Source organism: Tachypleus tridentatus, unplaced genomic scaffold (assembly GCF_004210375.1).
Source record: "Tachypleus tridentatus isolate NWPU-2018 unplaced genomic scaffold, ASM421037v1 Hic_cluster_1, whole genome shotgun sequence".
Lineage (NCBI taxonomy): Eukaryota > Metazoa > Arthropoda > Merostomata > Xiphosura > Limulidae > Tachypleus > Tachypleus tridentatus.
The window spans coordinates 28747316-28775280 of NW_027467777.1; the positions used below are offsets into that span (position 1 = coordinate 28747316).

Consider the following 27965-nt stretch of genomic DNA (forward strand, 5'->3'; position numbering starts at 1 on the left):
GTTTTCACATGTCATAAAAAACAGGACCTTACCTGGATAAGTAGTGTGGTACCTAGAGATACAATCGAAACCACTTTGTTTTCACATGTCATTAAAAACATGACCTTAACTGGATAAGTAGTGTGGTACCTAGAGAAACAATGAAGACCACCTTGTTTTCACATGCCATAAAAAAAAGAACCTTTCCTGGATAAGTAGTGTGGTACCTGGAGAAACAATCGAGACCACCTTGTTTTCACATGTCTTTAAAAACAGGACCTTACCTGGATAAGTGGTATGGTACCTAGAGAAACAACTGAGACCACTTTGTTTTCACATGTCATTAAAAACAGGACCTTACCTGGATAAGTGGTGTGGTACGTATAGAAACAATTGAGACCACTTTGTTTTCACATGTCATTAAAAACAGGACCTTACCTGGATGAGTGGTGTGGTACATATAGAAACTATTGAGACCATTTTGTTTTCACATGTCATTAAAAACAGGACCTTACCTGGAGAAACAATCAAGACCACCTTGTTTTCACATGTCATTAAAAACAGGACCTTAACTGGATAAGTAGTGTGGTACCTAGAGAAACAATGAAGACCACCTTGTTTTCACATGCCATAAAAAAAAGAACCTTTCCTGGATAAGTAGTGTGGTACCTGGAGAAACAATCGAGACCACCTTGTTTTCACATGTCTTTAAAAACAGGAACTTACCTGGATAAGTGGTGTGGTACGTATAGAAACAAATGAAACCACTTTGTTTTCAAATGTCATTAAAAACAGGACCTTACCTGGATGAGTAGTGTGGTACCTAGAGAAACAATCGAGACCACATTGTTTTCACATGCCATTAAAAAGAGGACCTTACCTGGATAAGTAGTATGGTATCTAGAGAAATAATCAAGACCACCTTGTTTTCACATGTTATTAAAAACAGGACCTTACCTGGATAAGTAGTATGGTACCTAGAGAAACAATCAAGACCACCTTGTTTTCACATGTCATTAAAAACAGGACCTTACCTGGATAAGTAGTATGGTACCTAGAGAAACAATCAAGACCACTTTGTTTTCACACGTCATTAAAAACAGGACCTTACCTGGATAAGTAGTGTGGTACCTATAGAAACAACTGAGACCACTTTGTTTTCACATGTCATTAAAAACATGACCTTACCTGGATAAGTATTATGGTACCTAGAGAAATAATCAAGACCACCTTGTTTTCATAAAACCAGTCCACCAGAAACTCCTTGCAGCCCACCTGTAGTACAGTCAGTAAAATGTTGATTAGTTATTCCAGGACTGTGAAAAATGACATAACGTGGTTACAAATTACCAGGTAATATTACAATAACAGTGGTAATAACAGTTTTACTCACATCTAGCCCATTTCATATGAAGCACTAATAATAATAGTATTACAATAACCCATATGTAGTTACAATAACTTATCAGTTAAGAATTAGCTTTAATATGTTATCAATTATAAATGATTTAAAGAGTATTGACAGATCAGGATAAATATCTCTGTTATATGTATATAATGACAACCAAATAATTGTAACAGAACATAATATCAGCTTATAACTCCACTTCCAGGGAAGTTGACAAAGAAAATAGTAGATAGTGTGTTATAACCATTGACTAACAATAATAGTATGCAACATCAGTTCACACCTACCACTTCCCAGGGAAGTTGACAAAGATGATAGTTGATGGTGTGGGATGACCATTGACTAACAATAATAGTATGCAACATCAGTTAACACCTACCACTTTCCAGGGAAGTTGACAAAGATGATAGTTGATGGTGTGGATGACCATTGACTAACAATAATAGTATGCAACATCAGTTAACATCTACCACTTCCCAGGGAAGTTGACAAAGAAGATAGTTGATGATGTGGGATGACCATTGACTAACAATAATAGTATGCAACATCATCAGTGATATAGAGAAAACCCACTTTTAGAGAAATATGTATATATAAATATTTTTTTACGTAAAAAATTTTCTCAACCCAAACGAGCCGTTTTTACATATATAGAATGAAACATCAGTTAACACCTACTACTTCCCAGGGAAGTTGACAAAGAATTAATGGTTTTATACTGGTTGGAAATTATGTCCTAAAATTGACAATTTATTTGTTCTAGAACATAAAGTCGACAACATGTATGGGGCATGTTAACTGATATAGATTATTCATTAGTAAAACCTAAAGAAGAAGAGTACATGAAAATAAGATGTCAAAAGGGTCATTTTGTTTACTTACTCTCTTCAAAACTTGCTTCTCAGTTATTACTACTGTGTTATCAGTTGATGTCTCACTGAAATAACAACTGTCATCGATCATTTTGGAGTTATAAGCAAACTCCTTTGGTCCTAAAAACCCGCAACAGTGAAACTGAAAGAAGATGGAGTGGAACTTCTAAATCAAAATAAAATAATATATTCCTTAAAGGTTTAATAACAGTATTTTGTTGTTACAACTCCTTTGATCCTAAAGTAGTTAAACTAGAAGAAACAGGAAAGAAAGTGGTTTGTAACTATTAACTTAATCACACTTTAAAGTGTTAAGTATCGGTTCACAGCTAGTTGTAAGGTCCAAATGATTCTTTCCAACTATTAACTTAATCACACTTTAAAGTGTTAAGTATCAGTTGACAGCTGGTTGTAATGTCCAAATGATTCTTTCCAACTATTAACTTAATCACACTTTAAAGTGTTAAGTATCGGTTCACAGCTGGTTGTAATGTCCAAATGATTCTTTCCAACCATTAACTTAATCACACTTTAAAGTGTTAAGTATCGGTTCACAGCTGGTTGTCAGGTCCAAATGATTCTTTCCAACTATTAACTTAATCACACTTTAAAGTGTTAAGTATTGGTTCACAGCTGGTTGTAAGGTCCAAATGATTCTTTCCAACTATTACTGAATCACACTTTAAAGTCTTAAGTATCGGTTCACAGCTGATTGTAATGTCCAAATGATTCTTTCCAAATATTAACTTAATCACACTTTAAAGTGTTAAGTATCGGTTCACAGCTGGTTCTAAGGTCCAAATGATTCTTTCCAACTATTACTGAATCACACTTTAAAGTCTTAAGTATCAGTTGACAGCTGGTTGTAAGGTCCAAATGATTCTTTCCAACTATTAACTTAATCACACTTTAAAGTCTTAAGTATCGGTTGACAGCTGGTTGTAAGGTCCAAATGATTCTTTCCAACTATTAACTTAATCACACTTATATTTCTGAAACTTACGACTAAACATCAGATCTGATTAGTTGAACATTCAGATCTAGGTCTGTGTATAAGGTTAACATTTGAATTTATCATGGATATGACTATATTTTCTATATACTTTGAAGTATCTAAAGACACAACAGTTTCACTGACTTCTGTCTTACTTTTAACACTTGACAGCTAACTGTTTATTGTACCTCAAAGTTTGTGTAATGAAGAAGACACTTTAGTTTATTACTTTACCTTTTCTTGTAAAACATTGCGTGTCGCCTGGTTAACTTCTGACCACATTTGGCTAAGAATATCAGCCACCTAAGAATGATTAATACATCTTTGTTAAAATAAGTTTTTAAAAGTGTTAGATGAGTCTTTAAATAAGTATTTTTAGGATGTTATGAAAATATTTCTTAAATAAACAACTCAGTTATATTCTGGGGAAGAAAAAGAAGAAAGCTGTTCTTTAGAGTAAACAACTGGATCAGTTTTACATGTTCACAGATTCAGGTTTCTGGAGTCAGTTTTACATGTTCACAGATTCAGGTTTCTGAAGTCAGTTTTACATGTTCACAGACTCAGGTTTCTGAAGTCAGTTTTACATGTTCACAGACTCAGGTTTCTGGAGTCAGTTTTACATGTCCACAACACGAGGTTTATGGTTTATTGTCAAACCATCTTCTGATTGGTGGAAGAATCAACTGAAGTGCTGAAGTCACAACTACTGATGCACATGTTTCTGTTCTGATCTGAGGGATACAGTCACTTCAGATGATATCCTAATTTTCTCTGTATATCTTTATAAAGATAATATGACTATTTGATAATCAACATAGGAAAACTGTTCAGGCAGTAATAAAATACATTATATGGTATCATTCGCACGACATGGATAAAAACATACTACACAGCACACTGCAATGTCAACAACCAAATGTAATGAAAGATAAAACTTAATTTTGTTACATGAATTTGGTTGTTGAAAGAAAAAACTAAAAACAAAGACATGATGTTGGTATGAAGGTTAGGGCAACTTTCGGTGATAACTTATTTAATTTCTGTTTACTGTCTTGTTGTCAGAGGTCATAGGGAATGTTTGACCAAACAACTGTTAAGAATTATTTCATAATTATATTAAACAAACATATATATATATTAAACAATTTGTGGTATAAGAGGGTAGGGATTGGAAGAAAAACATACATTTTTTAATATTTGTACCTATGAGACATTAATAGATAAAAACTAAATAGATCAACATAAGATTATGAATTGAATTGTCAATAAAAAAATCTTACTTTTGTCTTCAAAATATTTAGAGCCACAATACCTCCAACCTCTGTAGCTACTGACACAACACTCAGACATAAAAACTAAAAGTAAAAAACAAATTCAACAAATACAAATTAAAGTTGCTAAAATATACATTAAAACACATTCCTCAGAATCAGTTTGAATAAAAGCTAAAAGGAACAGTATTATCTGTAATTTTCAATTTATAATACCATATAAAACACATTATCACACACAGTTTGTTAGAAAGTAAAAAGGAACATATTATCTGTAATTTTCTATTTATAATATGATATAAAACACATTATCACACACAGTTTGTTAGAAAGTAAAAAGGAACATATTATCTGTAATTTTCTATTTATAATACCATATAAAACACATTATCACACACAGTTTGTTAGAAAGTAAAAAGGAACATATTATCTGTAATTTTCTATTTATAATATGATATAAAACACATTATCACACACAGTTTGTTAGAAAGTAAAAAGGAATATATTATCTGTAATTATCTATTTATAATATCATATAAAACACATTATCACACACAGTTTGTAAGAAAGTAAAAAGGAATATATTATCTGTAATTATCTATTTATTATATGATATAAAACACATTATCACACACAGTGTGTAAGAAACTAAAAAGGAACAGTATTATCTGTAATTTTCTATTTATAATATCATATAAAACACATTATCACACACAGTTTGTAAGAAAGTAAAAAGGAACATATTATCTGTAATTATCTATTTATAATGTGATATAAAACACATTATCACTCAGTTTGTTAGAAAGTAAAAAGGAACATATTATCTGTAATTATCTATTTATAATATGATATAAAACACATTATCACACACAGTTTGTTAGAAAGTAAAAAGGAACATATTATCTATAATTTTCTATTTATAATATGATATAAAACACATTATCACACACAGTTTGTTAGAAAGTAAAAAGGAACATATTATCTGTAATTATCTATTTATAATATGATATAAAACACATTATTACACACAGTTTGTTAGAAAGTAAAAAGGAACATATTATCTGTAATTATCTATTTATAATATGATATAAAACACATTATTACACACAGTTTGTAAGAAAGTAAAAAGGAACATATTATCTGTAATTATCTATTTATAATATGATATAAAACACATTATCACACACAGTTTGTTAGAAAGTAAAAAGGAACATATTATCTGTAATTATTTATTTATAATATGATATAAAACACATTAACACACACAGTTTGTTAGGAAGTAAAAAGGAATATATTATCTGTAATTATCTATTTATAATATGATATAAAACACATTATCACACACAGTTTGTTAGAAAGTAAAAAGGAACATATTATCTGTAATTATCTATTTATAATATGATATAAAACACATTATCACACACAGTTTGTTAGAAAGTAAAAAGGAACATATTATCTGTAATTTTCTATTTATAATATGATATAAAACACATTATCACACACAGTTTGTTAGAAAGTAAAAAGGAACATATTATCTGTAATTATCTATTTATAATATCATATAAAACACATTATCACACACAGTTTGTTAGAAAGTAAAAAGGAACATATTATCTGTAATTATCTATTTATAATATGATATAAAACACATTATCACACACAGTTTGTTAGAAAGTAAAAAGGAACAGTATTATCTGTAATTATCTATTTATAATATGATATAAAACACATTATCACACACAGTTTGTAAGAAAGTAAAAAGGAACATATTATCTGTAATTATCTATTTATAATATGATATAAAACATATTATCACACACAGTTTGTTAGAAAGTAAAAAGGAACATATTATCTGTAATTATCTATTTATAATATGATATAAAACACATTATCACACACAGTTTGTTAGAAAGTAAAAAGGAACAGTATTATCTGTAATTTTCTATTTATAATATGATATAAAACACATTATCACACACAGTTTGTAAGAAAGTAAAAAGGAATATATTATCTGTAATTATCTATTTATAATATGATATAAAACACATTATCACACACAGTTTGTTAGTAAGTAAAAAGGAACATATTATCTCTAATTTTCTATTTATAATATGATATAAAACACATTATCGCACACAGTTTGTTAGAAAGTAAAAAGGAACATATTATCTGTAATTTTCTATTTATAATATGATATAAAACACATTATCACACACAGTTTGTTAGTAAGTAAAAAGGAACATATTATCTGTAATTTTCTATTTATAATATGATATAAAACACATTATCACACACAGTTTGTTAGAAAGTAAAAAGGAACATATTATCTGTAATTATCTATTTATAATATGATATAAAACACATTATCACACACAGTTTGTTAGAAAGTAAAAAGGAACAGTATTATCTGTAATTATCTATTTATAATATGATATAAAACACATTATCACACACAGTTTGTTAGAAAGTAAAAAGGAACATATTATCTGTAATTATCTATTTATAATATGATATAAAACACATTATCACACACAGTTTGTTAGAAAGTAAAAAGGAACAGTATTATCTGTAATTTTCTATTTATAATATGATATATAACACATTATCGCACACAGTTTGTAAGAAAGTAAAAAGGAACATATTATCTGTAATTTTCTATTTATAATATGATATAAAACACATTATCACACACAGTTTGTTAGAAAGTAAAAGGAACAGTATTATCTGTAATTTTCTATTTATAATATGATATAAAACACATTATCGCACACAGTTTGTAAGAAAGTAAAAAGGAACATATTATCTGTAATTTTCTATTTATAATATGATATAAAACACATTATCACACACAGTTTGTTAGAAAGTAAAAAGGAACAGTATTATCTGTAATTTTCTATTTATAATATGATATATAACACATTATCGCACACAGTTTGTAAGAAAGTAAAAAGGAATATATTATTTGTAATTTTCTATTTATAATATGATATATAACACATTATCGCACACAGTTTGTAAGAAAGTAAAAAGGAACAGTATTATCTGTAATTATCTATTTATAATATGATATAAAACACATTATCGCACACAGTTTGTAAGAAAGTAAAAAGGAACATATTATCTGTAATTATCTATTTATAATATGATATAAAACACATTATCACACACAGTTTGTTAGAAAGTAAAAAGGAATATATTATCTGTAATTATCTATTTATAATATGATATAAAACACATTATCACAAACAGTTTGTTAGAAAGTAAAAAGGAATATATTATCTGTAATTATCTATTTATAATATGATATAAAACACATTATCACACACAGTTTGTTAGTAAGTAAAAAGGAACATATTATCTCTAATTTTATATTTATAATATGATTTAAAACACATTATCGCACACAGTTTGTTAGAAAGTAAAAAGGAACATATTATCTGTAATTATCTATTTATAATATGATATAAAACATATTATCACACACAGTTTGTTAGAAAGTAAAAAGGAACATATTATCTGTAATTATCTATTTATAATATGATATAAAACACATTATCACACACAGTTTGTTAGAAAGTAAAAAGGAACAGTATTATCTGTAATTTTCTATTTATAATATGATATAAAACACATTATCACACACAGTTTGTAAGAAAGTAAAAAGGAATATATTATCTGTAATTATCTATTTATAATATGATATAAAACACATTATCACACACAGTTTGTTAGTAAGTAAAAAGGAACATATTATCTCTAATTTTCTATTTATAATATGATATAAAACACATTATCGCACACAGTTTGTTAGAAAGTAAAAAGGAACATATTATCTGTAATTTTCTATTTATAATATGATATAAAACACATTATCACACACAGTTTGTTAGTAAGTAAAAAGGAACATATTATCTCTAATTTTCTATTTATAATACCATATAAAACACATTATCACACACAGTTTGTTAGAAAGTAAAATGGAACATATTATCTGTAATTATCTATTTATAATATGATATAAAACACATTATCACACACAGTTTGTTAGAAAGTAAAAAGGAACAGTATTATCTGTAATTATCTATTTATAATATGATATAAAACACATTATCACACACAGTTTGTTAGAAAGTAAAAAGGAACATATTATCTGTAATTATCTATTTATAATATGATATAAAACACATTATCACACACAGTTTGTTAGAAAGTAAAAAGGAACAGTATTATCTGTAATTTTCTATTTATAATATGATATATAACACATTATCGCACACAGTTTGTAAGAAAGTAAAAAGGAACATATTATCTGTAATTTTCTATTTATAATATGATATAAAACACATTATCACACACAGTTTGTTAGAAAGTAAAAAGGAACAGTATTATCTGTAATTTTCTATTTATAATATGATATATAACACATTATCACACACAGTTTGTAAGAAAGTAAAAAGGAACATATTATCTGTAATTTTCTATTTATAATATGATATAAAACACATTATCACACACAGTTTGTTAGAAAGTAAAAAGGAACAGTATTATCTGTAATTTTCTATTTATAATATGATATATAACACATTATCACACACAGTTTGTTAGAAAGTAAAAAGGAACAGTATTATCTGTAATTTTCTATTTATAATATGATATATAACACATTATCGCACACAGTTTGTAAGAAAGTAAAAAGGAATATATTATTTGTAATTATCTATTTATAATATGATATAAAACACATTATCACACACAGTTTGTAAGAAAGTAAGAAGGAACAATATTATCTGTAATTATCTATGTATAACATGATATAAAATATATTACTCAGAATGAGTTTGTTAGAAGGTAACAGCATTACCTGTAATTATCAACATGACAATATTTATCTATGAGTCAAGTTAGAACACTTATTACGTTCATGTTATTTATGTAAGAGAGAGATCACAATTTTTACATGGTGTTTTGTGAAAGGAGTAACATTTTTCAGAGGTACATACTAATAATTCTAGATATGTTGTATCAATTTCGTTCAACAGGAGGCCATCAAAGTTTAAACAAACTCTAAATAACTGAAAAGAAGTTAATATTTAAGTGTGAGAAAATTATTGATGGACATAAAAATTTAGAGAAGTTAAGGTTTATTTCTTCAGCCTAAAAGTTACAATGTATGATCTAATTAAAAATATTAGAAAAAGTAATGAAAAATGTTCTTACTGTATTCAACAAACACCCTCCTTTCCTATAAGATCCAATTGATCCTAATAGACCTGAGAGGGAATAATAACAATATACATGTAATCTACTGTAACATAGATAAAATCTGCTAAAAACATTAGATTTTTAGGTCCAGTAGAAGTACACAGGTGTATGTTTGTAAATTAAACAATCTTGGAAGTTAGATGTATCATCTTTCCTCTGGTTCTTTGATCAACTGATGTAACATTGGTGTAGCTAGTTGTCTGATTCTCTTGGTTGTTAAATCAACTGATGTAGCACACTGGTCTAATAATTAGTTGTTTGAATCTCTTATTTTTAGATCAACTGATATGACACCAGATTAAGTAGTTGTCTGACTGTCACATTTCTTATATCAAGTGTGTGATAGTAGTGGACTAAAAAGCACGTCTGATTTTTCTGAGTTCAGATTGAACTGGGTACTTCTACACCAGTGGTGCACAAACTTTTTGAGTCAGGGGCCACAAACAGACTTTTCGTAACCATTGGGGGCCACAAAAAAGTGAAGATTAAAATCATTCCACAGTTGTTTCACACAAGATGGACATCACATTTAAGAACACACAAATAACGATTACATAAAAGAGTTTGCACATTATTCTAAGAAATGTATAATATATCAACTGTCACAAAGTCAGTGCAATGGATGGTGCTGCATGTCATCTACGAGCTTAGAAATATCCGGCTTGATGTTTGATGCTGAAAGACCCAAGACTGCTTCTAGAATCTAGATGATCATTAGTCAGCTGATTGCGAGTGTTGTTTTTGTTCAGTTTCATGTGTGAGAAAGCCTGTTTACAGCAGTACGTGATGCCAAACATGCTGGTGTGGACAAGTGCATTCTCTTTCAGATTAGCAAATGTATCAGGTAACGTTTTGTAGAAGTCAAGCAAACTGTTTTCTCGGTAAAAGCACGCAGTTCATCAGATGCCTGGAGATCAGTAAGTTCGAGCTGATATTCTGCTGACAAGTCATCCACTGACACACTGAGTCAATGTTCTGATTCTTCTGTAGCTGTGACTGAAAAGTGGGAAAGTGCACGAAGTTGCCTGATGCTGCTTGCTGCTGGAACAACTTCAACTTTGTCCTGAAAGCTGAGACGTGATTTGCAAGCTGATTTTTGCTTTGCAACTTCAAATTCAGATCATTCAAGTGTTGTGTCATGTCGACCAGAAAGGTCAAATCAGCTTGCCATGCTGGATCAGTCATGGAAATCACTTCTGTGTCTTTGTTCTTGCTTCTGAGGAATTCTATCACCTCATCAATCAACTCCCAGAATCTTCTGAGAATCTTCCCTCGACTCAGCCAGTGTACTTTACAGTGATACACAAGTCCACCATAGTCTGAATCAATTTCTTCAAGAAGATTTCGAAATTTACGGTGATTGAGCCCTCGTGATGTGATGAAATTAATGGTTTTCGTCACTAATGCCATCAGTGTCTGAAAACGAAGTTCTTTATTGCACATGTTCTGTTGGTGAATAATACAGTGAAACTTCACCAACTATCTGTTCTGCTTTCCTCGATGCTTCATCAACAGTGCTTCCAGCCCGCTACTTTCTCTGGTCATGGCTGGTGCTCCATCAGTGGTCACACTTACCAGTTTCGTGAAATCCAATGAAACACTACTACACAGTCGTATTGTCTTCTCGAATAGAGTAGACCCAGTTGTCTGATCCTTCATGGAACCCATGCCGATTAGTTCCTCTGTGATATTAAACGAAGACGATGCACCACGAACAAAAACTAGTAGCTGTGCTGTTGAACTGATGTCAGTTGACTCGTCTGCTGCCAAAGAGAAGTAGACAAAGTTGGCTGCTTTATTTGTACGCTGCCTTGTCACGTCTGCTGAGATGTGTGAAATTCTACGTTGAACTGTCATACGATTCAAAGCCACCGTCTGTAGCTTGCGAAATGCTTCTGGACACAACTTTTTCGATGCAGTAATCATGCATTGCTTGACAAAATCACCATCAGTGAAGGTCGGCCAGATTTCGCTATCATCAACGAAATATCGTAACTGACCTCACCTGCTGCACCTAAATCTGCTGACTGCTTTGAAAAAACATTCTGCTGGTGATTCAGCGACAGCTGCAGAGATTCAATTCGAGCTGTTCGTTCATCACCGACAATGTTGTGGAAATCTTTATGCTTCGACTCATAATGACACTTTATATTGGATACCTTCGCCACCTCTACTGTCGAATGACACAGCAGACAAATCACATTCTTCTGTTGTTGAACAAAACAGTATTGTGTAGTGCAAACATAATTAAACTGCCGGTTTTCGTCGTCAACTTTTCTTTTACAATTAGCTGCCATTTTGTTACGAAATAATATCAAAATAGGGCTCGTAAGTAAATCTCGAAGAACAATTGAAAGCGTGAGATTTCGTAATTACGGGAATATTACGTCATTAAGCCAATGATTAAATACCTATGCATTAACGTGATTTGCTTATTAAATTTTCTTTATTGCTCGACACAAATATGGAATCATCCAGTGCCTAATCTAATGCATATTCTTCTATAGCGCTTAATCTGCGCAGGCGCGAACTCTCTATGTTTGACTTTTCCGTTGGACATCGCGGGCCACTCGGTGACTCGTTGCGGGCCGGACTTTGTGCACCACTGTTCTACACTGTTAACACCATGAATGAAACTTCCATGGTCATCAAACACTAATTATTGTATCCAAGGTCATCCAAAACTGATTATCGTATTCATAGTCCATGGTCATCCAATATCGATTATTGTGTACCGTGATTTGTTCTTACGCTCGATTCTTGAGGTCCAAGTAACAAACAAATAGATTCAGTAACAAAACGATGTTTGCCTACATTCGAGTTTTGCTTTAAAACGAGAACATATTTGAATAAATTAAACCTGTAGTAACAACACTTTAAAACTTATAGACTACTTAGACAACAAACATATTTAACATTTGGTTAATACATGCAAAACGTTTTCAGTTATTTTGTAAAATACTTATTCACTTACCACCTACAAACAGGAAGGCACCCAGACAGAGGGTAACGTATGTAAACAGCTGTAGAATGAAACACATTGATTATTAAGAGTATTCAGGTGGTTTAATCTATTGATACAAACTTCACAACTATTTAAGTTTAGGTTATTATATTTCACTATCTTGTTTTATATTGTTTTGCTCATTTCTTTAAACATCAAGTTGTAATTATTTTATTTGCAAATGTTTTCATTTAAATCATACAGTTCGTTATCTTTAAGTTTGTTTGTTTTTGAATTTCGCGCAAAGCTACTCGAGGGCTATCTGCGTTAGTCGTCCCTAATTTAGTAGTGTAAGACTAGAGGGAAGGCAGCTAGTCATCACCACCCACCGCCAATTCTTGGGCTACTCTTTCACCAACGAATAGTGGAATTGACCGTAACTTTATAACGCCCCCACGGCTGAAAGGGCGAGCATGTTTAGTGCGACGGGGATGCAAACTCGCGACACTGAGATTACGAGTCGCACGCCTTAACACGCTTGGCCATGCCGGGCCTCAAGTTATCTTTAAGAGCTATTCATTAGACAAAAATAAAGAGGAGGCATTTTTATTTACTGGCTGTGTTTATATAATAACAATATGAATATAACTGTGTAATTATTTGTTCAGATGGTGAGTATAGTATAATATGCCATTAAAGTTTTCTTACCTCATAATAAATAATAATTACTTTTACTCACCAATTTCCCACTGAAAAACTCTCTTCCTTGGGCAGAAGTCCCAAGAACCCACATCGTATACCCGATTATCGCCCCACCTAGTACCTACATTTAATAACAAACAATGAACATAATAATATGATATCAATAGAACAAGTAAAGGGAAAATATACAGTCAACAAACATTGATTTAGAACAGCCGTCACAATAACTCTCTAGTACCACTATTTATATTGATATCAATAGAACAGTTGGAAACAAAAATAAACAGCCAACAAATAATGGTTAATGACGAATAAATTAGTAACTCTAGTATCACTGTTTATATTCATATCAACAGAACAGTGGAAACAAAAATAAACAGTCAACAAATAATGGTTTATGACGAATATATTTGTAACTCTAGTATCGCTGTTTATATTCATATCAACATAACAGTTGGAATCAAAAATAAACAGTCAACAAATAATGATTAATGACGAATATATTAGTAACATTAGTATCACTGTTTATATTCATATCAACAGAACAATTGGTAACAAAAATAAACAGTCAACAAATAATGGTTAATGACGAATATATTAGTAACTCTAGGGTCACTGTTTATATTTATATCAACAGAACAGTTGGAGAAATTTAAAGAACCACAAAACGTTAATGTGATGATTAATTTTTAAAAATAGATAAGAAATATAGATGTTTTGCAAAGATAAAACCGCCCTCCTGAAAATAAAGGGTTTGATAAATAAACAGACAGATACCATAACATTTTAACTACCTTTGATACAACTGAACATTTTAATGTCATAACACTATAATAGATCTAGTCAGCGTAGCGTAGTTCCTGGGTTTCCAGAATCAACTTTATGGCGTCACCATTCTGTTCGTGGCACGAAACGGTCAGGGCCTATTAGCAATATCACTTATCCATTACAACTCCTGTTTAACACCCTAATTTGTGACGGTGTTTTAAATAGTTTAATATCGTTATTTTAATGAATATTTTCCCTGTTGAAGAAATGCAGTGACTGTTTTCATACACTCTCATTTTCTTGTGTTACTTTGGTCGAATGGTTTCGGTTTCGGTCTGAGGATGCTAAAGTAAACGTCTTCGATAAGAAACCGATGGTCAAGTACCTCATTGACTTTTGGACAAAGCTCATCTTATAAACCCATGTGTGTGGAATGATATGAAATATAATATATATATTATAATATGTTAATTGCTGTATTTGTTTAACTAATTGTAGTTGTTGTAACTTGTTTACCTTCAATAGTAATTGTAACAACAGTAATTATTGAGACCTCTGTAACTTGTAGTTTATTTTAACTGATTTATGTGCGAAACGAAACGGTTTTCCAGTTCATATACTATTCTAGCTAAATAGTAACGAAACAAAGTAATTTTCCAGCTAATGTATACATGAAAAATCCAAGAAACGAAAGACTACGTTTTCAAAAGCGTGTTGTAGAAATTCTGTGAACTGTCTAAACACACGCCTTTATATTGTTTTATGAATAAAGTCATGTAGTGATAATAAAAACTGGTAAAATAACTAAAAAAACGTCTGTGAGGAACTCGTCCGCCAGTTGTGAGTTTCTATAAACTAAATATTTATAAAGAAATCAACACAATTAATGCTAAATATATAACTTCAATTGTACCTAGTTTATACATGGAACGTAATGCTACCTACGGTAACCGACAAGAAAGGAAATTGTTGACACATACAACTACGCTTCCCTCCCACTATATGAACAATACAGCAGACATGAAGCGAGAACGCTTGGCTAATTGTCTCTAAAACTCGTTGTGCGACGAGTACCTTTTAACCTTAATCGGGATACCCAGCACACAGTTTTCAATAGGTGAATCGTACAATCAATTCTCTTTCGGTGGTTTATTAACAAAAATATTCTCATGTAAATAAGCTATGTTTTTTAAACAAATATTCTTATGTAAAGAAGCTATGTTTTTTTAAACAAATATTCTTATGTAAAGAAGCTATGTTTTTTAAACAAATATTCTCATGTAAAGAAGTTATGTTTTTTTAAACAAATATTCTCATGTAAAGAAGTTATGTTTTTTTAAACAAATATTCTCATGTAAAGAAGCTATGTTTTTTTAAACAAATATTCTTATGTAAAGAAGCTATGTTTTTTTAAACAAATATTCTTATGTAAAGAAGCTATGTTTTTTTAAACAAATATTCTCATGTAAAGAAGCTATGTTTTTTTAAACAAATATTCTCATGTAAAGAAGCTATGTTTTTAAACAAATATTCTCATGTAAAGAAGCTATGTTTTTTTAAACAAATATTCTTATGTAAAGAAGCTATGTTTTTTTAAACAAATATTCTTATGTAAAGAAGCTATGTTTTTTTAAACAAACATTCTTATGTAAAGAAGCTATGTTTTTTTAAACAAATATTCTCATGTAAAGAAGCTATGTTTTTTTAAACAAATATTCTCATGTAAAGAAGCTATGTTTTTAAACAAATATTCTCATGTAAAGAAGCTATGTTTTTTTAAACAAATATTCTCATGTAAAGAAGCTATGTTTTTTTAAACAAACATTCTTATGTAAAGAAGTTATGTTTTTAAACAAACATTCTTATGTAAAGAAGCTATGTTTTTTTAAACAAACATTCTTATGTAAAGAAGCTATGTTTCATGAGAGAAATTAAATATCGATAATTGTACGTTTTGTTGTTTAAACGGGAACTTATAAACCTTCTACACAGTTTACAAACTGATAAACCTTCTACACAGTTTACAAACTGATAAACCTTCTACACAGTAAACAAACTGATAAAACTTCTACACAGTAAACAAACTAATAAACCTTCTACACAGTTTAAAAACAAATTTAAGACCCTTCTACACAGTAAACAAACTAATAAACCTTCTACACAGTTTAAAAACAAATTAAAAACCCTTCTACACAGTAAACAAACTGATAAAACTTCTACACAGAAAACAAACTAATAAATCTTCTACACAGTTTAAAAACAAATTAAAATCCTTCTACACAGTAAAAAAACTAATAAACCTTCTACACAGTTTAAAAACAAATTAAAATCCTTCTACACAGTAAACAAACTGATAAATCTTCTACACAGTTTAAAAACAAATTAAAAACCCTTCCACACAATAAACAAACTAATAAACCTTCTACACAGTTTAGAAACAAATTAAAAACCCTTCTACACAATAAACAGACTAATAAACCTTCTACACAGTTTAAAAACAAATTAAAAACCCATCTACACAGTAAACAAACTGATAAACCTACTACACAGTTTAAAAACAAATTAAAAACCCTTCTACACAGTAAACAAACTAATAAACCTTCTACACAGTTTAAAAACAAATTAAAAATCCTTCTACACAGTAAACAAACTGATAAACCTACTACACAGTTTAAAAACAAATTAAAAACCCTTCTACACAGTAAACAAACTGTAAAAATTCTACACAGTAAACAAACTAATAAACCTTCTACTCAGTTTAAAAACAAATTAAAAATTCTTCTACACAGTAAACAAACTGATAAAACTTCTACACAGTAAACAAACTAATAAACCTTCTACACAGTTTAAAAACAAATTAAAATCCTTCTACACAGTAAAAAAACTAATAAACCTTCTACACAGTTTAAAAACAAATTAAAAACCCTTCTACACAGTAAACAAACTGACAAACCTTCTACACAGTAAACAAAGTAATAAACCTTCTACACAATAAATAAACTAATAAACCTTCTACACAGTTTAAAACAAATTAAAATCCTTCTACTCAGAAACAAACTAATCAACCTTCTACACAGTTTACAAACAAATTAAAAACTTTCTACACAGTAAACAAACTAATAAACCTTCTACATAGTTTAAAACAAATTAAAACCCTTCTACACAATAAACAGACTATTAACCTTCTACACAGTTTAAAACAAATTAAAACCCTTCTACACAGTAAACAAACTGATAAACCTACTACACAGTTTAAAACAAATTAAAACCCTTCTACACAGTAAACAAACTGTAAAATTCTACACAGTAAACAAACTAATAAACCTTCTACTCAGTTTAAAACAAATTAAAAATTCTTCTACACAGTAAACAGACTAATAAACCTTCTACACAGTTTAAAACAAATTCAAAACCCTTCTACACAGTAAAAAAACTGACAAACCTTCTACACAGTAAACAAACTAATAAACCTTCTACAGAGTTTACAAACAAATAAACCTTCTACACAGTATACAAAGAAATAAACCTTCTACACAGTTTAAAACAAATTAAAACCCTTCTACACAGTAAACAAACTAATAAACGTTCTATACAGTAAACAAACTGATAAAACTTCTACACAGTAAACAAACTAATAAACCTTCTACACAGTTTAAAACAAATTTAAGACCCTTCTACACAGTAAACAAACTAATAAACCTTCTACACAGTTTAAAACAAATTAAAACCCTTCTACACAGTAAACAAACTGATAAAACTTCTACACAGTAAACAAACTAATAAATCTTCTACACAGTTTAAAACAAATTAAAATCCTTCTACACAGTAAACAAACTAATAAACCTTCTACACAGCTTAAAACAAATTAAAACCCTTCTACACAGTAAACAAACTGTAAAATTCTACACAGTAAACAAACTAATAAACCTTCTACACAGTTTAAAACAAATTAAAATCCTTCTACACAGTAAAAAAACTGATAAATCTTCTTCACAGTTTAAAACAAATTAAAATCCTTCTACACAGTAAACAAACTAATAAACCTTCTACTCAATAAACAAACAAATTAAAGACCCTTCTACACAGTAAACAAACTAATAAACCTTCTACACAGTTTAAAACAAATTAAAATCCTTCTACACAGTAAACAAACTAATAAACCTTCTACTCAATAAACAAACAAATTAAAGACCCTTCTACACAGTAAACAAACTAATAAACCTTCTACACAGTTTAAAAACAAATTAAAACCCTTCTACACAGTAAACAAACTGATAAACCTACTACACAGTTTAAAACAAATTAAAACCCTTCTACACAGTAAACAAACTGTAAAATTCTACACAGTAAACAAACTAATAAACCTTCTACACAGTTTAAAACAAATTAAAATCCTTCTACACAGTAAAAAACTAATAAACCTTCTTCACAGTTTAAAAACAAATTAAAAATCCTTCTACACAGTAAACAAACTAATAAACCTTCTACTCAATAAACAAACAAATTAAAGACCCTTCTACACAGTAAACAAACTAATAAACCTTCTACACAGTTTAAAAACAAATTAAAAATCCTTCTACACAGTAAACAAACTAATAAACCTTCTACACAGTTTAAAAACAAATTAAAAATCCTTCTACACAATAAATAAACTAATAAACCTTCTACACAGTTTAAAAACAAATTAAAAATCCTTCTACTTAGTAAACAAACTAATAAACTTTCTACACAGTTTACAAACAAACTAAAAAACTTTCTACACAGTAAACAAACTAAGAAACCTTCTACAGAGTTCACAAACAAATAAACCTTCTACACAGTATACAAAGAAATAAACCTTCTACACAGTTTACAAACAAATTATAAACCCCTCTACACAGTATACAAACTAATAAACTTTCTACACAGTAAACAAACAAATTTACGACCCTTCTACCCTTAAAACAAACCGATATATCTTCTACACAGTTTACAATCAAATAAACCTTCTACACAGCATAGAAACAAATAAACCTTCTACGCAGTTTACAATCAAATTAAAAACCCTTCTACACAGTAAACAAACTAATAAACCTTCTACAAAGTATACAAACTTGTAAACCTTCTACACAATTTACAAACAAGTTATATTGTTATGTAGCCCTCTTATTTACTCAACAGATACCTGTATTATTTACTTACAGAGGTACCTGGTATTGTTGACTCACAGAGGTACCTGGGATTGTTTACTCACAGAGGCACCTGGTATTGTGTACTTACAGAGATAACTGGTATTATTTCCTCACAGATTACTTGGTATTCTTTACTTACAGAGATAACTGGTGTTATTTAATTACAGATGTACCTCGTATTGTTTACTTACATAAGTACCTGGTATTGTTTACTTACAAAGGTACCTGGTATTGTTTACTTACAAAGGCAACTGGTATTGTTTACTTACAGATTACCTGGTATTGTTTACTTACAGAGGTACCTGGTATGGTTTTACTTACAGAGGCATCTGGTATTGTTTACATATAGATGTAACTGGTATTGTTTACTTAGAGAAGTACCTGGTATTGTTTACTTACAGATATAACTGGTTTTGTTTACTCATAGAGACACCGGGCATTCTTTACTTACAGAGAGAAGTGGTATTGTTTACTTACAGAGACACCTGGTATTCTTTATTAGAAAAACACCTGGTATTGATTACTTACAGATGTACCTGGTATTGTTAAATTACAGAGATAACTGGTATTGTTTTCTTACAGAGGCATCTTGGATTGTTTACTTACATATTACCTGGTATTGTTAACTTACAGAGACACCTGATATTATTAACTTATAGATGAACGTGGTATTCTTTGTTAGAAAGACACCCGGAAGTGTTTACTTACAGAGGTATTTGGTATTGTTTACTTACAGAGACACTTGGTATTGTTTACTCACAGATTACCTGGTATTCTTTACTTATAGAAATAACTGATATTGTTTACTTACAGAGACACGTGGTATTATTTACATACAGATGAACATAGTCTTTACTTAGAAAGGCACCTGGTATTGTTTACTTACAGAAGTACCTGGTGTTATTTACTTACAGAGGTACCTGTATTGTTCACTTACAGATGTCTCTGGTATTGTTTACTCACAGAGGTATCTGGTATTGTTTACTTACACATTACCTGGTATTGTTAACTTACAGAGATAACTGGTATTATTTACTTACAGATGTACCTGGTATTGTTTTCTTACAGAGGCACCTGGTATTGTTTACTTATAGAGGTACCTGGTATTGTTTACTTACAGAGATAACTGGTATTATTTACATAGAGATGTACCTGGTATTGTTTACTTACAGAAGTTCCTGGTATTGTTTACTCACAGATTACATTGTATTCTTTACTTATAGAAATAACTGATATTGTTTACTTACAGAGAAAACTGGTATTATTTACTTTGAGATGAACCTGGTATTATTTACTTACAGAGGCATCTGGTATTGTTTACTTAAAGATATAACTGGTTTTGTTTACTTTCAGAGAAAACTGCTATTAGTTACTTACAGATGAACCTGGTATTGTTTACTTACAGAGACACCTGCTATTGTTTACTTAGAAATTACCTGGTATTGTTTATTTACAGATTACCTGGTATTGTTTACTTTCAGATGTACCTGGTATTGTTTACTTACAGAGGTACCTGGTATTGGATAATTACAGAGACACCTGGTATTGTTCACTTACAGAGGTACCTAGTATTGTTTACTTACAGAGGTGCTTGGTATTGTTTGCTTACAGATTACCTGGTATTGTTTACTTAGAGAGATAACTGCTAATCCTTACTTACAGAGACATCTGGTATTGTTTATTTAGAGATGTACCTGGTATTGTTTACTTACAAAGGCACCTGGAATTTTTCACTTACAGATAATCTGGTATTGTTTATTTACAGAGACATCTGGTATTGTTTACTTAGAGATGTTCCTGGTATTGTTTACTTAGACAGGTACCTGGTATTGTTTACTTACGGAGACATCTGGTATTGTTTACTTACAGATGTACCGGGTATTGTTTACTTACAGATGTACTTGGTAGTGTTTACTTACAGAAGTACCTGGTATTGTTTACTTACAGATTACGTGGTATTGTTTACTTACAGAGGTACCTGGTATTGTTTACTTACAGAGGTACCTAGTATTGTTTACTTAGAGAAGCATCTGGTATTGTTTACTTACAGAGGCATCTTGGATTGTTTACTTACATATTACCTGGTATTGTTAACTTACAGAGACACCTGATATTATTAACTTATAGATGAACGTGGTATTCTTTGTTAGAAAGACACCCGGAAGTGTTTACTTACAGAGGTATTTGGTATTGTTTACTTACAGAGACACTTGGTATTGTTTACTCACAGATTACCTGGTATTCTTTACTTATAGAAATAACTGATATTGTTTACTTACAGAGACACGTGGTATTATTTACATACAGATGAACATAGTCTTCTTTACTTAGAAAGGCACCTGGTATTGTTTACTTACAGAAGTACCTGGTATTGTTTACTCACAGAGGTATCTGGTATTGTTTACTTACACATTATCTGGTATTGTTAACTTACAGAGATAACTGGTATTATTTACTTACAGATGTACCTGGTATTGTTTACTTATAGGGACACCTGTTTTTTTTTTTTGAGAGATAACTGGTATTGCTTAATTACAGAGGTACCTGTATTGTTCACTTATAGATGTCTCTGGTATTGTTTACTCACAGAGGTACCTGTATTGTTCACTTACAGATGTCTAGGGTATTGTTTACTCACAGAGGTATCTGATATTGTTTACTTACACATTACCTGGTATTGTTAACTTACAGAGATAACTGGTATTATTTACTTACAGATGTACCTGGTATTGTTTTCTTACAGAGGCACCTGGTATTGTTTACTTATAGAGGTACCTGGTATTGTTTACTTACAGAGATAACTGGTATTATTTACATAGAGATGTACCTGGTATTGTTTACTTACAGAAGTTCCTGGTATTGTTTACTCACAGATTACATTGTATTCTTTACTTATAGAAATAACTGATATTGTTTACTTACAGAGAAAACTGGTATTATTTACTTTGAGATGAACCTGGTATTATTTACTTACAGAGGCATCTGGTATTGTTTACTTAAAGATATAACTGGTTTTGTTTACTTTCAGAGAAAACTGCTATTAGTTACTTACAGATGAACCTGGTATTGTTTACTTACAGAGACACCTGCTATTGTTTACTTAGAAATTACCTGGTATTGATTATTTACAGATTACCTGGTATTGTTTACTTTCAGATGTACCTGGTATTGTTTACTTACAGAGGTACCTGGTATTGGATAATTACAGAGACACCTGGTATTGTTCACTTACAGAAGTACCTAGTATTGTTTACTTACAGAGGTGCTTGGTGTTGTTTAATTTCATAGGTATGTGGGATTTTTCCTTATAGATTAACTGGTATTGGTTACTTACAGGGACACATGTTATTCTTTACTTACAGAGGTAACTGGTATGGTTTACTTACAGAGGTACCTGTATTGTTCACTTACAGATGTGTCTGGTATTGTTTACTCACAGAAGTATCTGGTATTGTTTACTTACACATTACCTGGTATTGTTAACTCACAGAGATATCTGGTAATATTTACTTACAGATGTACCTGGTGTTGTTTACTTACAGAGATAATTGGTAGTATTTACATAGAGATGTACCTGGTATTGTTTACTTACAGAAGTACCTGGTATTGTTTACTCACAGATTACCTGGTATTCATTACTTATAGAAATAACTGATATTGTTTACTTACAGATGAACATGGTCTTCTTTACTTAGAAAGACACGTGGTATTGTTTACTTACAGAGGTATCTGGTATTGTTTACTTACAGAGTTACCTAGTATTGTTTACTCACAAAGGCACCTGGTATTGTTTACTTACAGAAGTACCTGGTACTGTTTACTCACAGATTAAATGGTATTCTTTACTTATAGAAATAACTTATATTGTTTACTTACAGAGACACCTGCTATTGTTTACTTAGAGATTACCTGGTATTGTTTACTTACAGAGATAACTGGTATTGTTTACTTTCAGATGTACCTGGTATTGTTTACTTAAAGAGGTACCTGGTATTGTTTAATTACAGAGGCACCTGGTTTTGTTTACTTACAGGTATAACTGGTTTTGTTTACTCACAGAGACACCTGGTATTGTTTACTTACAGATGTACCTGGTATTGTTTACTTAAAGAGGTACCTAGTATTGTTTAGTTACAGAGGTTCTTGGTATTGTTTAATTTCATAGGTACCTGGTATTGTTTACTTACAGAGATATCTGGTATTGCTTATTTACCAAAGTACCTGATATCCTTTACTTACAGAGGTACCTGGCATTGTTTACTTAAAAAGACAATTGGTATTGATTAATTACAGATGTACCTAGTATTGTTTACTTACAAAAAGACCTGGAATTGTTTACTTACAGATGCACCTGGTATTTGTTACTTGCAGATTACCTGGTAATGTTTACTTCCAGAGGTACCTAGTATTGTTTACTTAAAGAGGCATCTGGTATTGTTTACTTAGAGATTACCTGGTATGGTTTACATAGAGAGATAACTGGTATTATTTACTCACTGATTACCTGTTATTCTTTACTTACAAAGATAACTAATATTATTTACTTACAGAGGAACCTGGTATTTTTTACTTACAGATCACCTGGAATTGTTTACTTACAGAGGTACCTGGTATTGTTTAGTTACAGAGGCACCTGGTATTGTTTACTTACAAATGTAACTGGTATTGTTTACTTACAGAGATAACTGGTATTGTTTACTTACAGAATACCACGTATTGTTTTCTTTCAGATGTAGTTGGTATTGTTTACTTACAGAGATAACTGGTTTTGTTTACTCACAGAGACACCTGGTATTGTTCACTTACAGAGGAACCTGGTATTGTTTACTTACAGAGGCACCTGGTATTGTTTACTTTCAGATTACCTGGTATTGTTTACTTACAGAGGTACCTAGTATTGTTTACTAACAGAGGTACCTGGTATTGTTTGCTTACAGATTACCTGGTATTGTTTACTTACAGATGTACTTGGTAGTGTTTACTTACAGAAGTACCTGGTATTGTTTACTTACAGATTACGTGGTATTGTTTACTTACAGAGGTACCTGGTATTGTTTACTTACAGAGGTACCTAGTATTGTTTACTTAGAGAAGCATCTGGTATTGTTTACTTACAGAGGCATCTTGGATTGTTTACTTACATATTACCTGGTACTGTTAACTTACAGAGACACCTGATATTATTAACTTATAGATGAACGTGGTATTCTTTGTTAGAAAGACACCCGGAAGTGTTTACTTACAGAGGTATTTGGTATTGTTTACTTACAGAGACACTTGGTATTGTTTACTCACAGATTACCTGGTATTCTTTACTTATAGAAATAACTGATATTGTTTACTTACAGAGACACGTGGTATTATTTACATACAGATGAACATAGTCTTCTTTACTTAGAAAGGCACCTGGTATTGTTTACTTACAGAAGTACCTGGTGTTATTTACTTACAGAGGTACCTGTATTGTTCACTTACAGATGTCTCTGGTATTGTTTACTCACAGAGGTATCTGGTATTGTTTACTTACACATTACCTGGTATTGTTAACTTACAGAGATAACTGGTATTATTTACTTACAGATATACCTGGTATTGTTTACTTATAGGGACACCTGTTTTTTTTTTTAGAGAGATAACTGGTATTGCTTAATTACAGAGGTACCTGTATTGTTCACTTATAGATGTCTCTGGTATTGTTTACTCACAGAGGTACCTGTATTGTTCACTTACAGATGTCTAGGGTATTGTTTACTCACAGAGGTATCTGGTATTGTTTACTTACAGATGTACCGGGTATTGTTTACTTACAAATGTACTTGGTAGTGTTTACTTACAGAAGTACCTGGTATTGTTTACTTACAGATTACGTGGTATTGTTTACTTACAGAGGTACCTGATATTGTTTACTTACAGAGGTACCTGGTATTGTTTACTTACAGAGGTACCTAGTATTGTTTACTTAGAGAGGCATCTGGTATTGTTTACTTAGAGATTACCAGGTATTGTTTACTTAGAGAGATAACTGGTATTGTTTACTTACAGAGACATCTGGTATTGTTTACTTAGAGATGTTCCTAGTATTGTTTACTTAGAGAGGTACCTGGTATTATTTACTAACTTATGTACCTGGTATTGTTTACTTACATATGTACCTGGTATTGTTTACTCACAGATTACCTGGTATTTTTTACTTATAGAAATATCTGATATTGTTTAATTACAGAGACACGAGGTATTATTTACATAGAGATGAACATGGTCTTCTTTATTCAGAAAGACACCTGGTATTGTTTACTTACAGAGGTACCTGGTATTGTTTACTTAGAGAGGTAGCTGGTGTTGTTTACTTACAGAAGCACCTCGAATTATTTACTTACAGAGAAAACTGGTATTATTTACTTTCAGATGAACCTGGTATTGTTTACTCATAGAGACACCTGCTATTTTTTTTTCTAGAGGTACCTAACATTGTTTACTTAGAGATGTACCTGGTATTGTTTAATTTCATAGGTACCTGGTATTGTTTACTTATAGAGATATCTGGTATTGTTTATTTACCAAAGTACCTGATATCCTTTACTTACAGAGGTACCTGGTATTGTTTACTTAAAAAGACATCTGGTATTGTTTACTTACAGATGTACCTGGTATTGGTTACTTACAGATGTTCCTGGTATTGTTTGTTTACAGATGAACCTGGTATTGTTTACTTACAGAGACACCTGCTATTGTTTACTTAGAGATTACCTGGTATTGTTTACTTACAGAGATAACTGGTATTGTTTACTTTCAGATGTACCTGGTATTGTTTACTTACAGAGGTACCTGGTATTGTTTAATTAGAGAGGCACCTGATATTGTTCACTTACAGAGATAACTGGTTTTGTTTACTCCCAGAGACACCTGGTATTGTTTACTTACAGATGTACCTGGTATTATTTACTTACAGAGGTACCTAGTATAGTTTACTTACAGAGGTACCTAATATTGTTTAGTGACAGAGGCACTTGATATTGTTTACTTACAGATTACCTGGTATTGTTTACTTACAGATTACCTGGTACTCTTTACTTACAGATATAACTGGTTTTGTTTTCTCACAGAGACACCGGGCATTCCTTACTTACAGAGAGAAGTGGAATTGTTTACTTACAGAGACACCTGGTATTCTTTATTAGAAAAACACCTGGTATTGATTACTTACAGATGTACCTGGTGTTGTTAAATTACAGAGATAACTGGTATTGTTTTCTTACAGAGGCATCTTGGATTGTTTACTTACATATTACCTGGTATTGTTAACTTACAGAGACACCTGATATTATTAACTTATAGATGAACGTGGTATTCTTTCTTAGAAAGACACCTGGAAGTATTACTTACAGAGGTATTTGGTATTGTTTACTTACAGAGGCACTTGGTATTGTTTACTCACAGATTACCTGGTATTCTTTACTTATAGAAATAACTGATATTGTTTACTTACAGAGACACGTGGTATTATTTACATACAGATGAACATAGTCTTCTTTACTTAGAAAGGCACCTGGTGTTGTTTACATTCTGATGTACCTGGTGTTATTTACTTACAGATGTACCTGGTATTGTTTAGATATATGGACACCTGATATTTTTTCTGAGAGAGATAACTGGTATTGCTTACTTACAGAGGTACCTGTATTGTTCACTTATAGATGTCTCTGGTATTGTTTACTCACTGAGGTACCTGTATTGTTCACTTACAGATGTCTAGGGTATTGTTTAATCACAGAGGTATCTGGTATTGTTTACTTACACATTACCTGGTATTGTTTACTCACTGAGGTACCTGTATTGTTCACTTACAGATGTCTAGGATATTGTTTACTCACAGAGGTATCTGGTATTGTTTACTTACACATTACCTGGTATTGTTAACTTACAGAGATAACTGGTATTATTTACTTACAGATGTACCTGGTATTGTTTACTTACAGAAGTACCTGGTATTGTTTACCCACAGATTACATAGTATTCTTTACTTATAGAAATAACTGATATTGTTTACTTACAGAGAAAACTGGTATTATTTACTTAGAGATGAACCTGGTATTGTTTACTTACAGAGGCACCTGGAATTGTTTACTTACAGAGATAACTGGTTTTGTTTACTCATAGAGACACCTGGTATTGTTTACTTACAGAGGTACCTGGTATTGTTTACTTGCAGAGGCACCTGGTATTGTTTACTTACAGATTACCTGGTATTGTTTACTTACAGAGGCACCTGGATTTTTTTACTTACAGATTACCTGGTATCGTTTACCAACAGCAGTACCTAATATTGTTTACTTACAGAGGCACCTGGAATTGTTTACTTACAGAGATAACTGGTTTTGTTTACTCACAGAGACACCTGGTATTGTTTACTTAAAGAGGTACCTGGTATTGTTTACTTGCAGAGGCACGTGATATTGTTTACTTACAGATTACCTGGTATTGTTTACTTACAGATTACCTGGTATTGTTTACTTAGAGAAGTACCTGGTATTGTTTACTTACAGATATAACTGGTTTTATTTACTCGCAGAGACACCGGGCATTCTTTACTT

The 27965-nt window shown here is 31.0% G+C and overlaps 1 protein-coding gene across 5 annotated transcripts in view; it reads right to left on the minus strand.

Moving 5' to 3' along the window:
* The window catches only part of LOC143241648 (tetraspanin-18-like), a 62936-nt gene that overhangs the window by 4360 nt on the left and 30611 nt on the right, over positions 1-27965 (minus strand). Inside the window, exons 2-8 of one of the 5 annotated variants that reach the window (XM_076484845.1) lie at positions 13473-13556; positions 12764-12812; positions 9745-9797; positions 4537-4611; positions 3488-3556; positions 2270-2425; positions 1168-1254 (exon numbers count right to left, since the gene is read on the minus strand). In XM_076484845.1, the coding sequence (XP_076340960.1) occupies positions 1168-1254; positions 2270-2425; positions 3488-3556; positions 4537-4611; positions 9745-9797; positions 12764-12812; positions 13473-13556 (573 nt within the window). Of the gene's footprint in view, positions 1-1163; positions 1296-1788; positions 1913-2269; positions 2426-3487; positions 3557-4536; positions 4612-9744; positions 9798-12763; positions 12813-13472; positions 13557-27965 lie in introns of those variants that run through there. The other 4 variants (XM_076484846.1, XM_076484849.1, XM_076484848.1 and 1 more) reach the window with 4 other exon arrangements.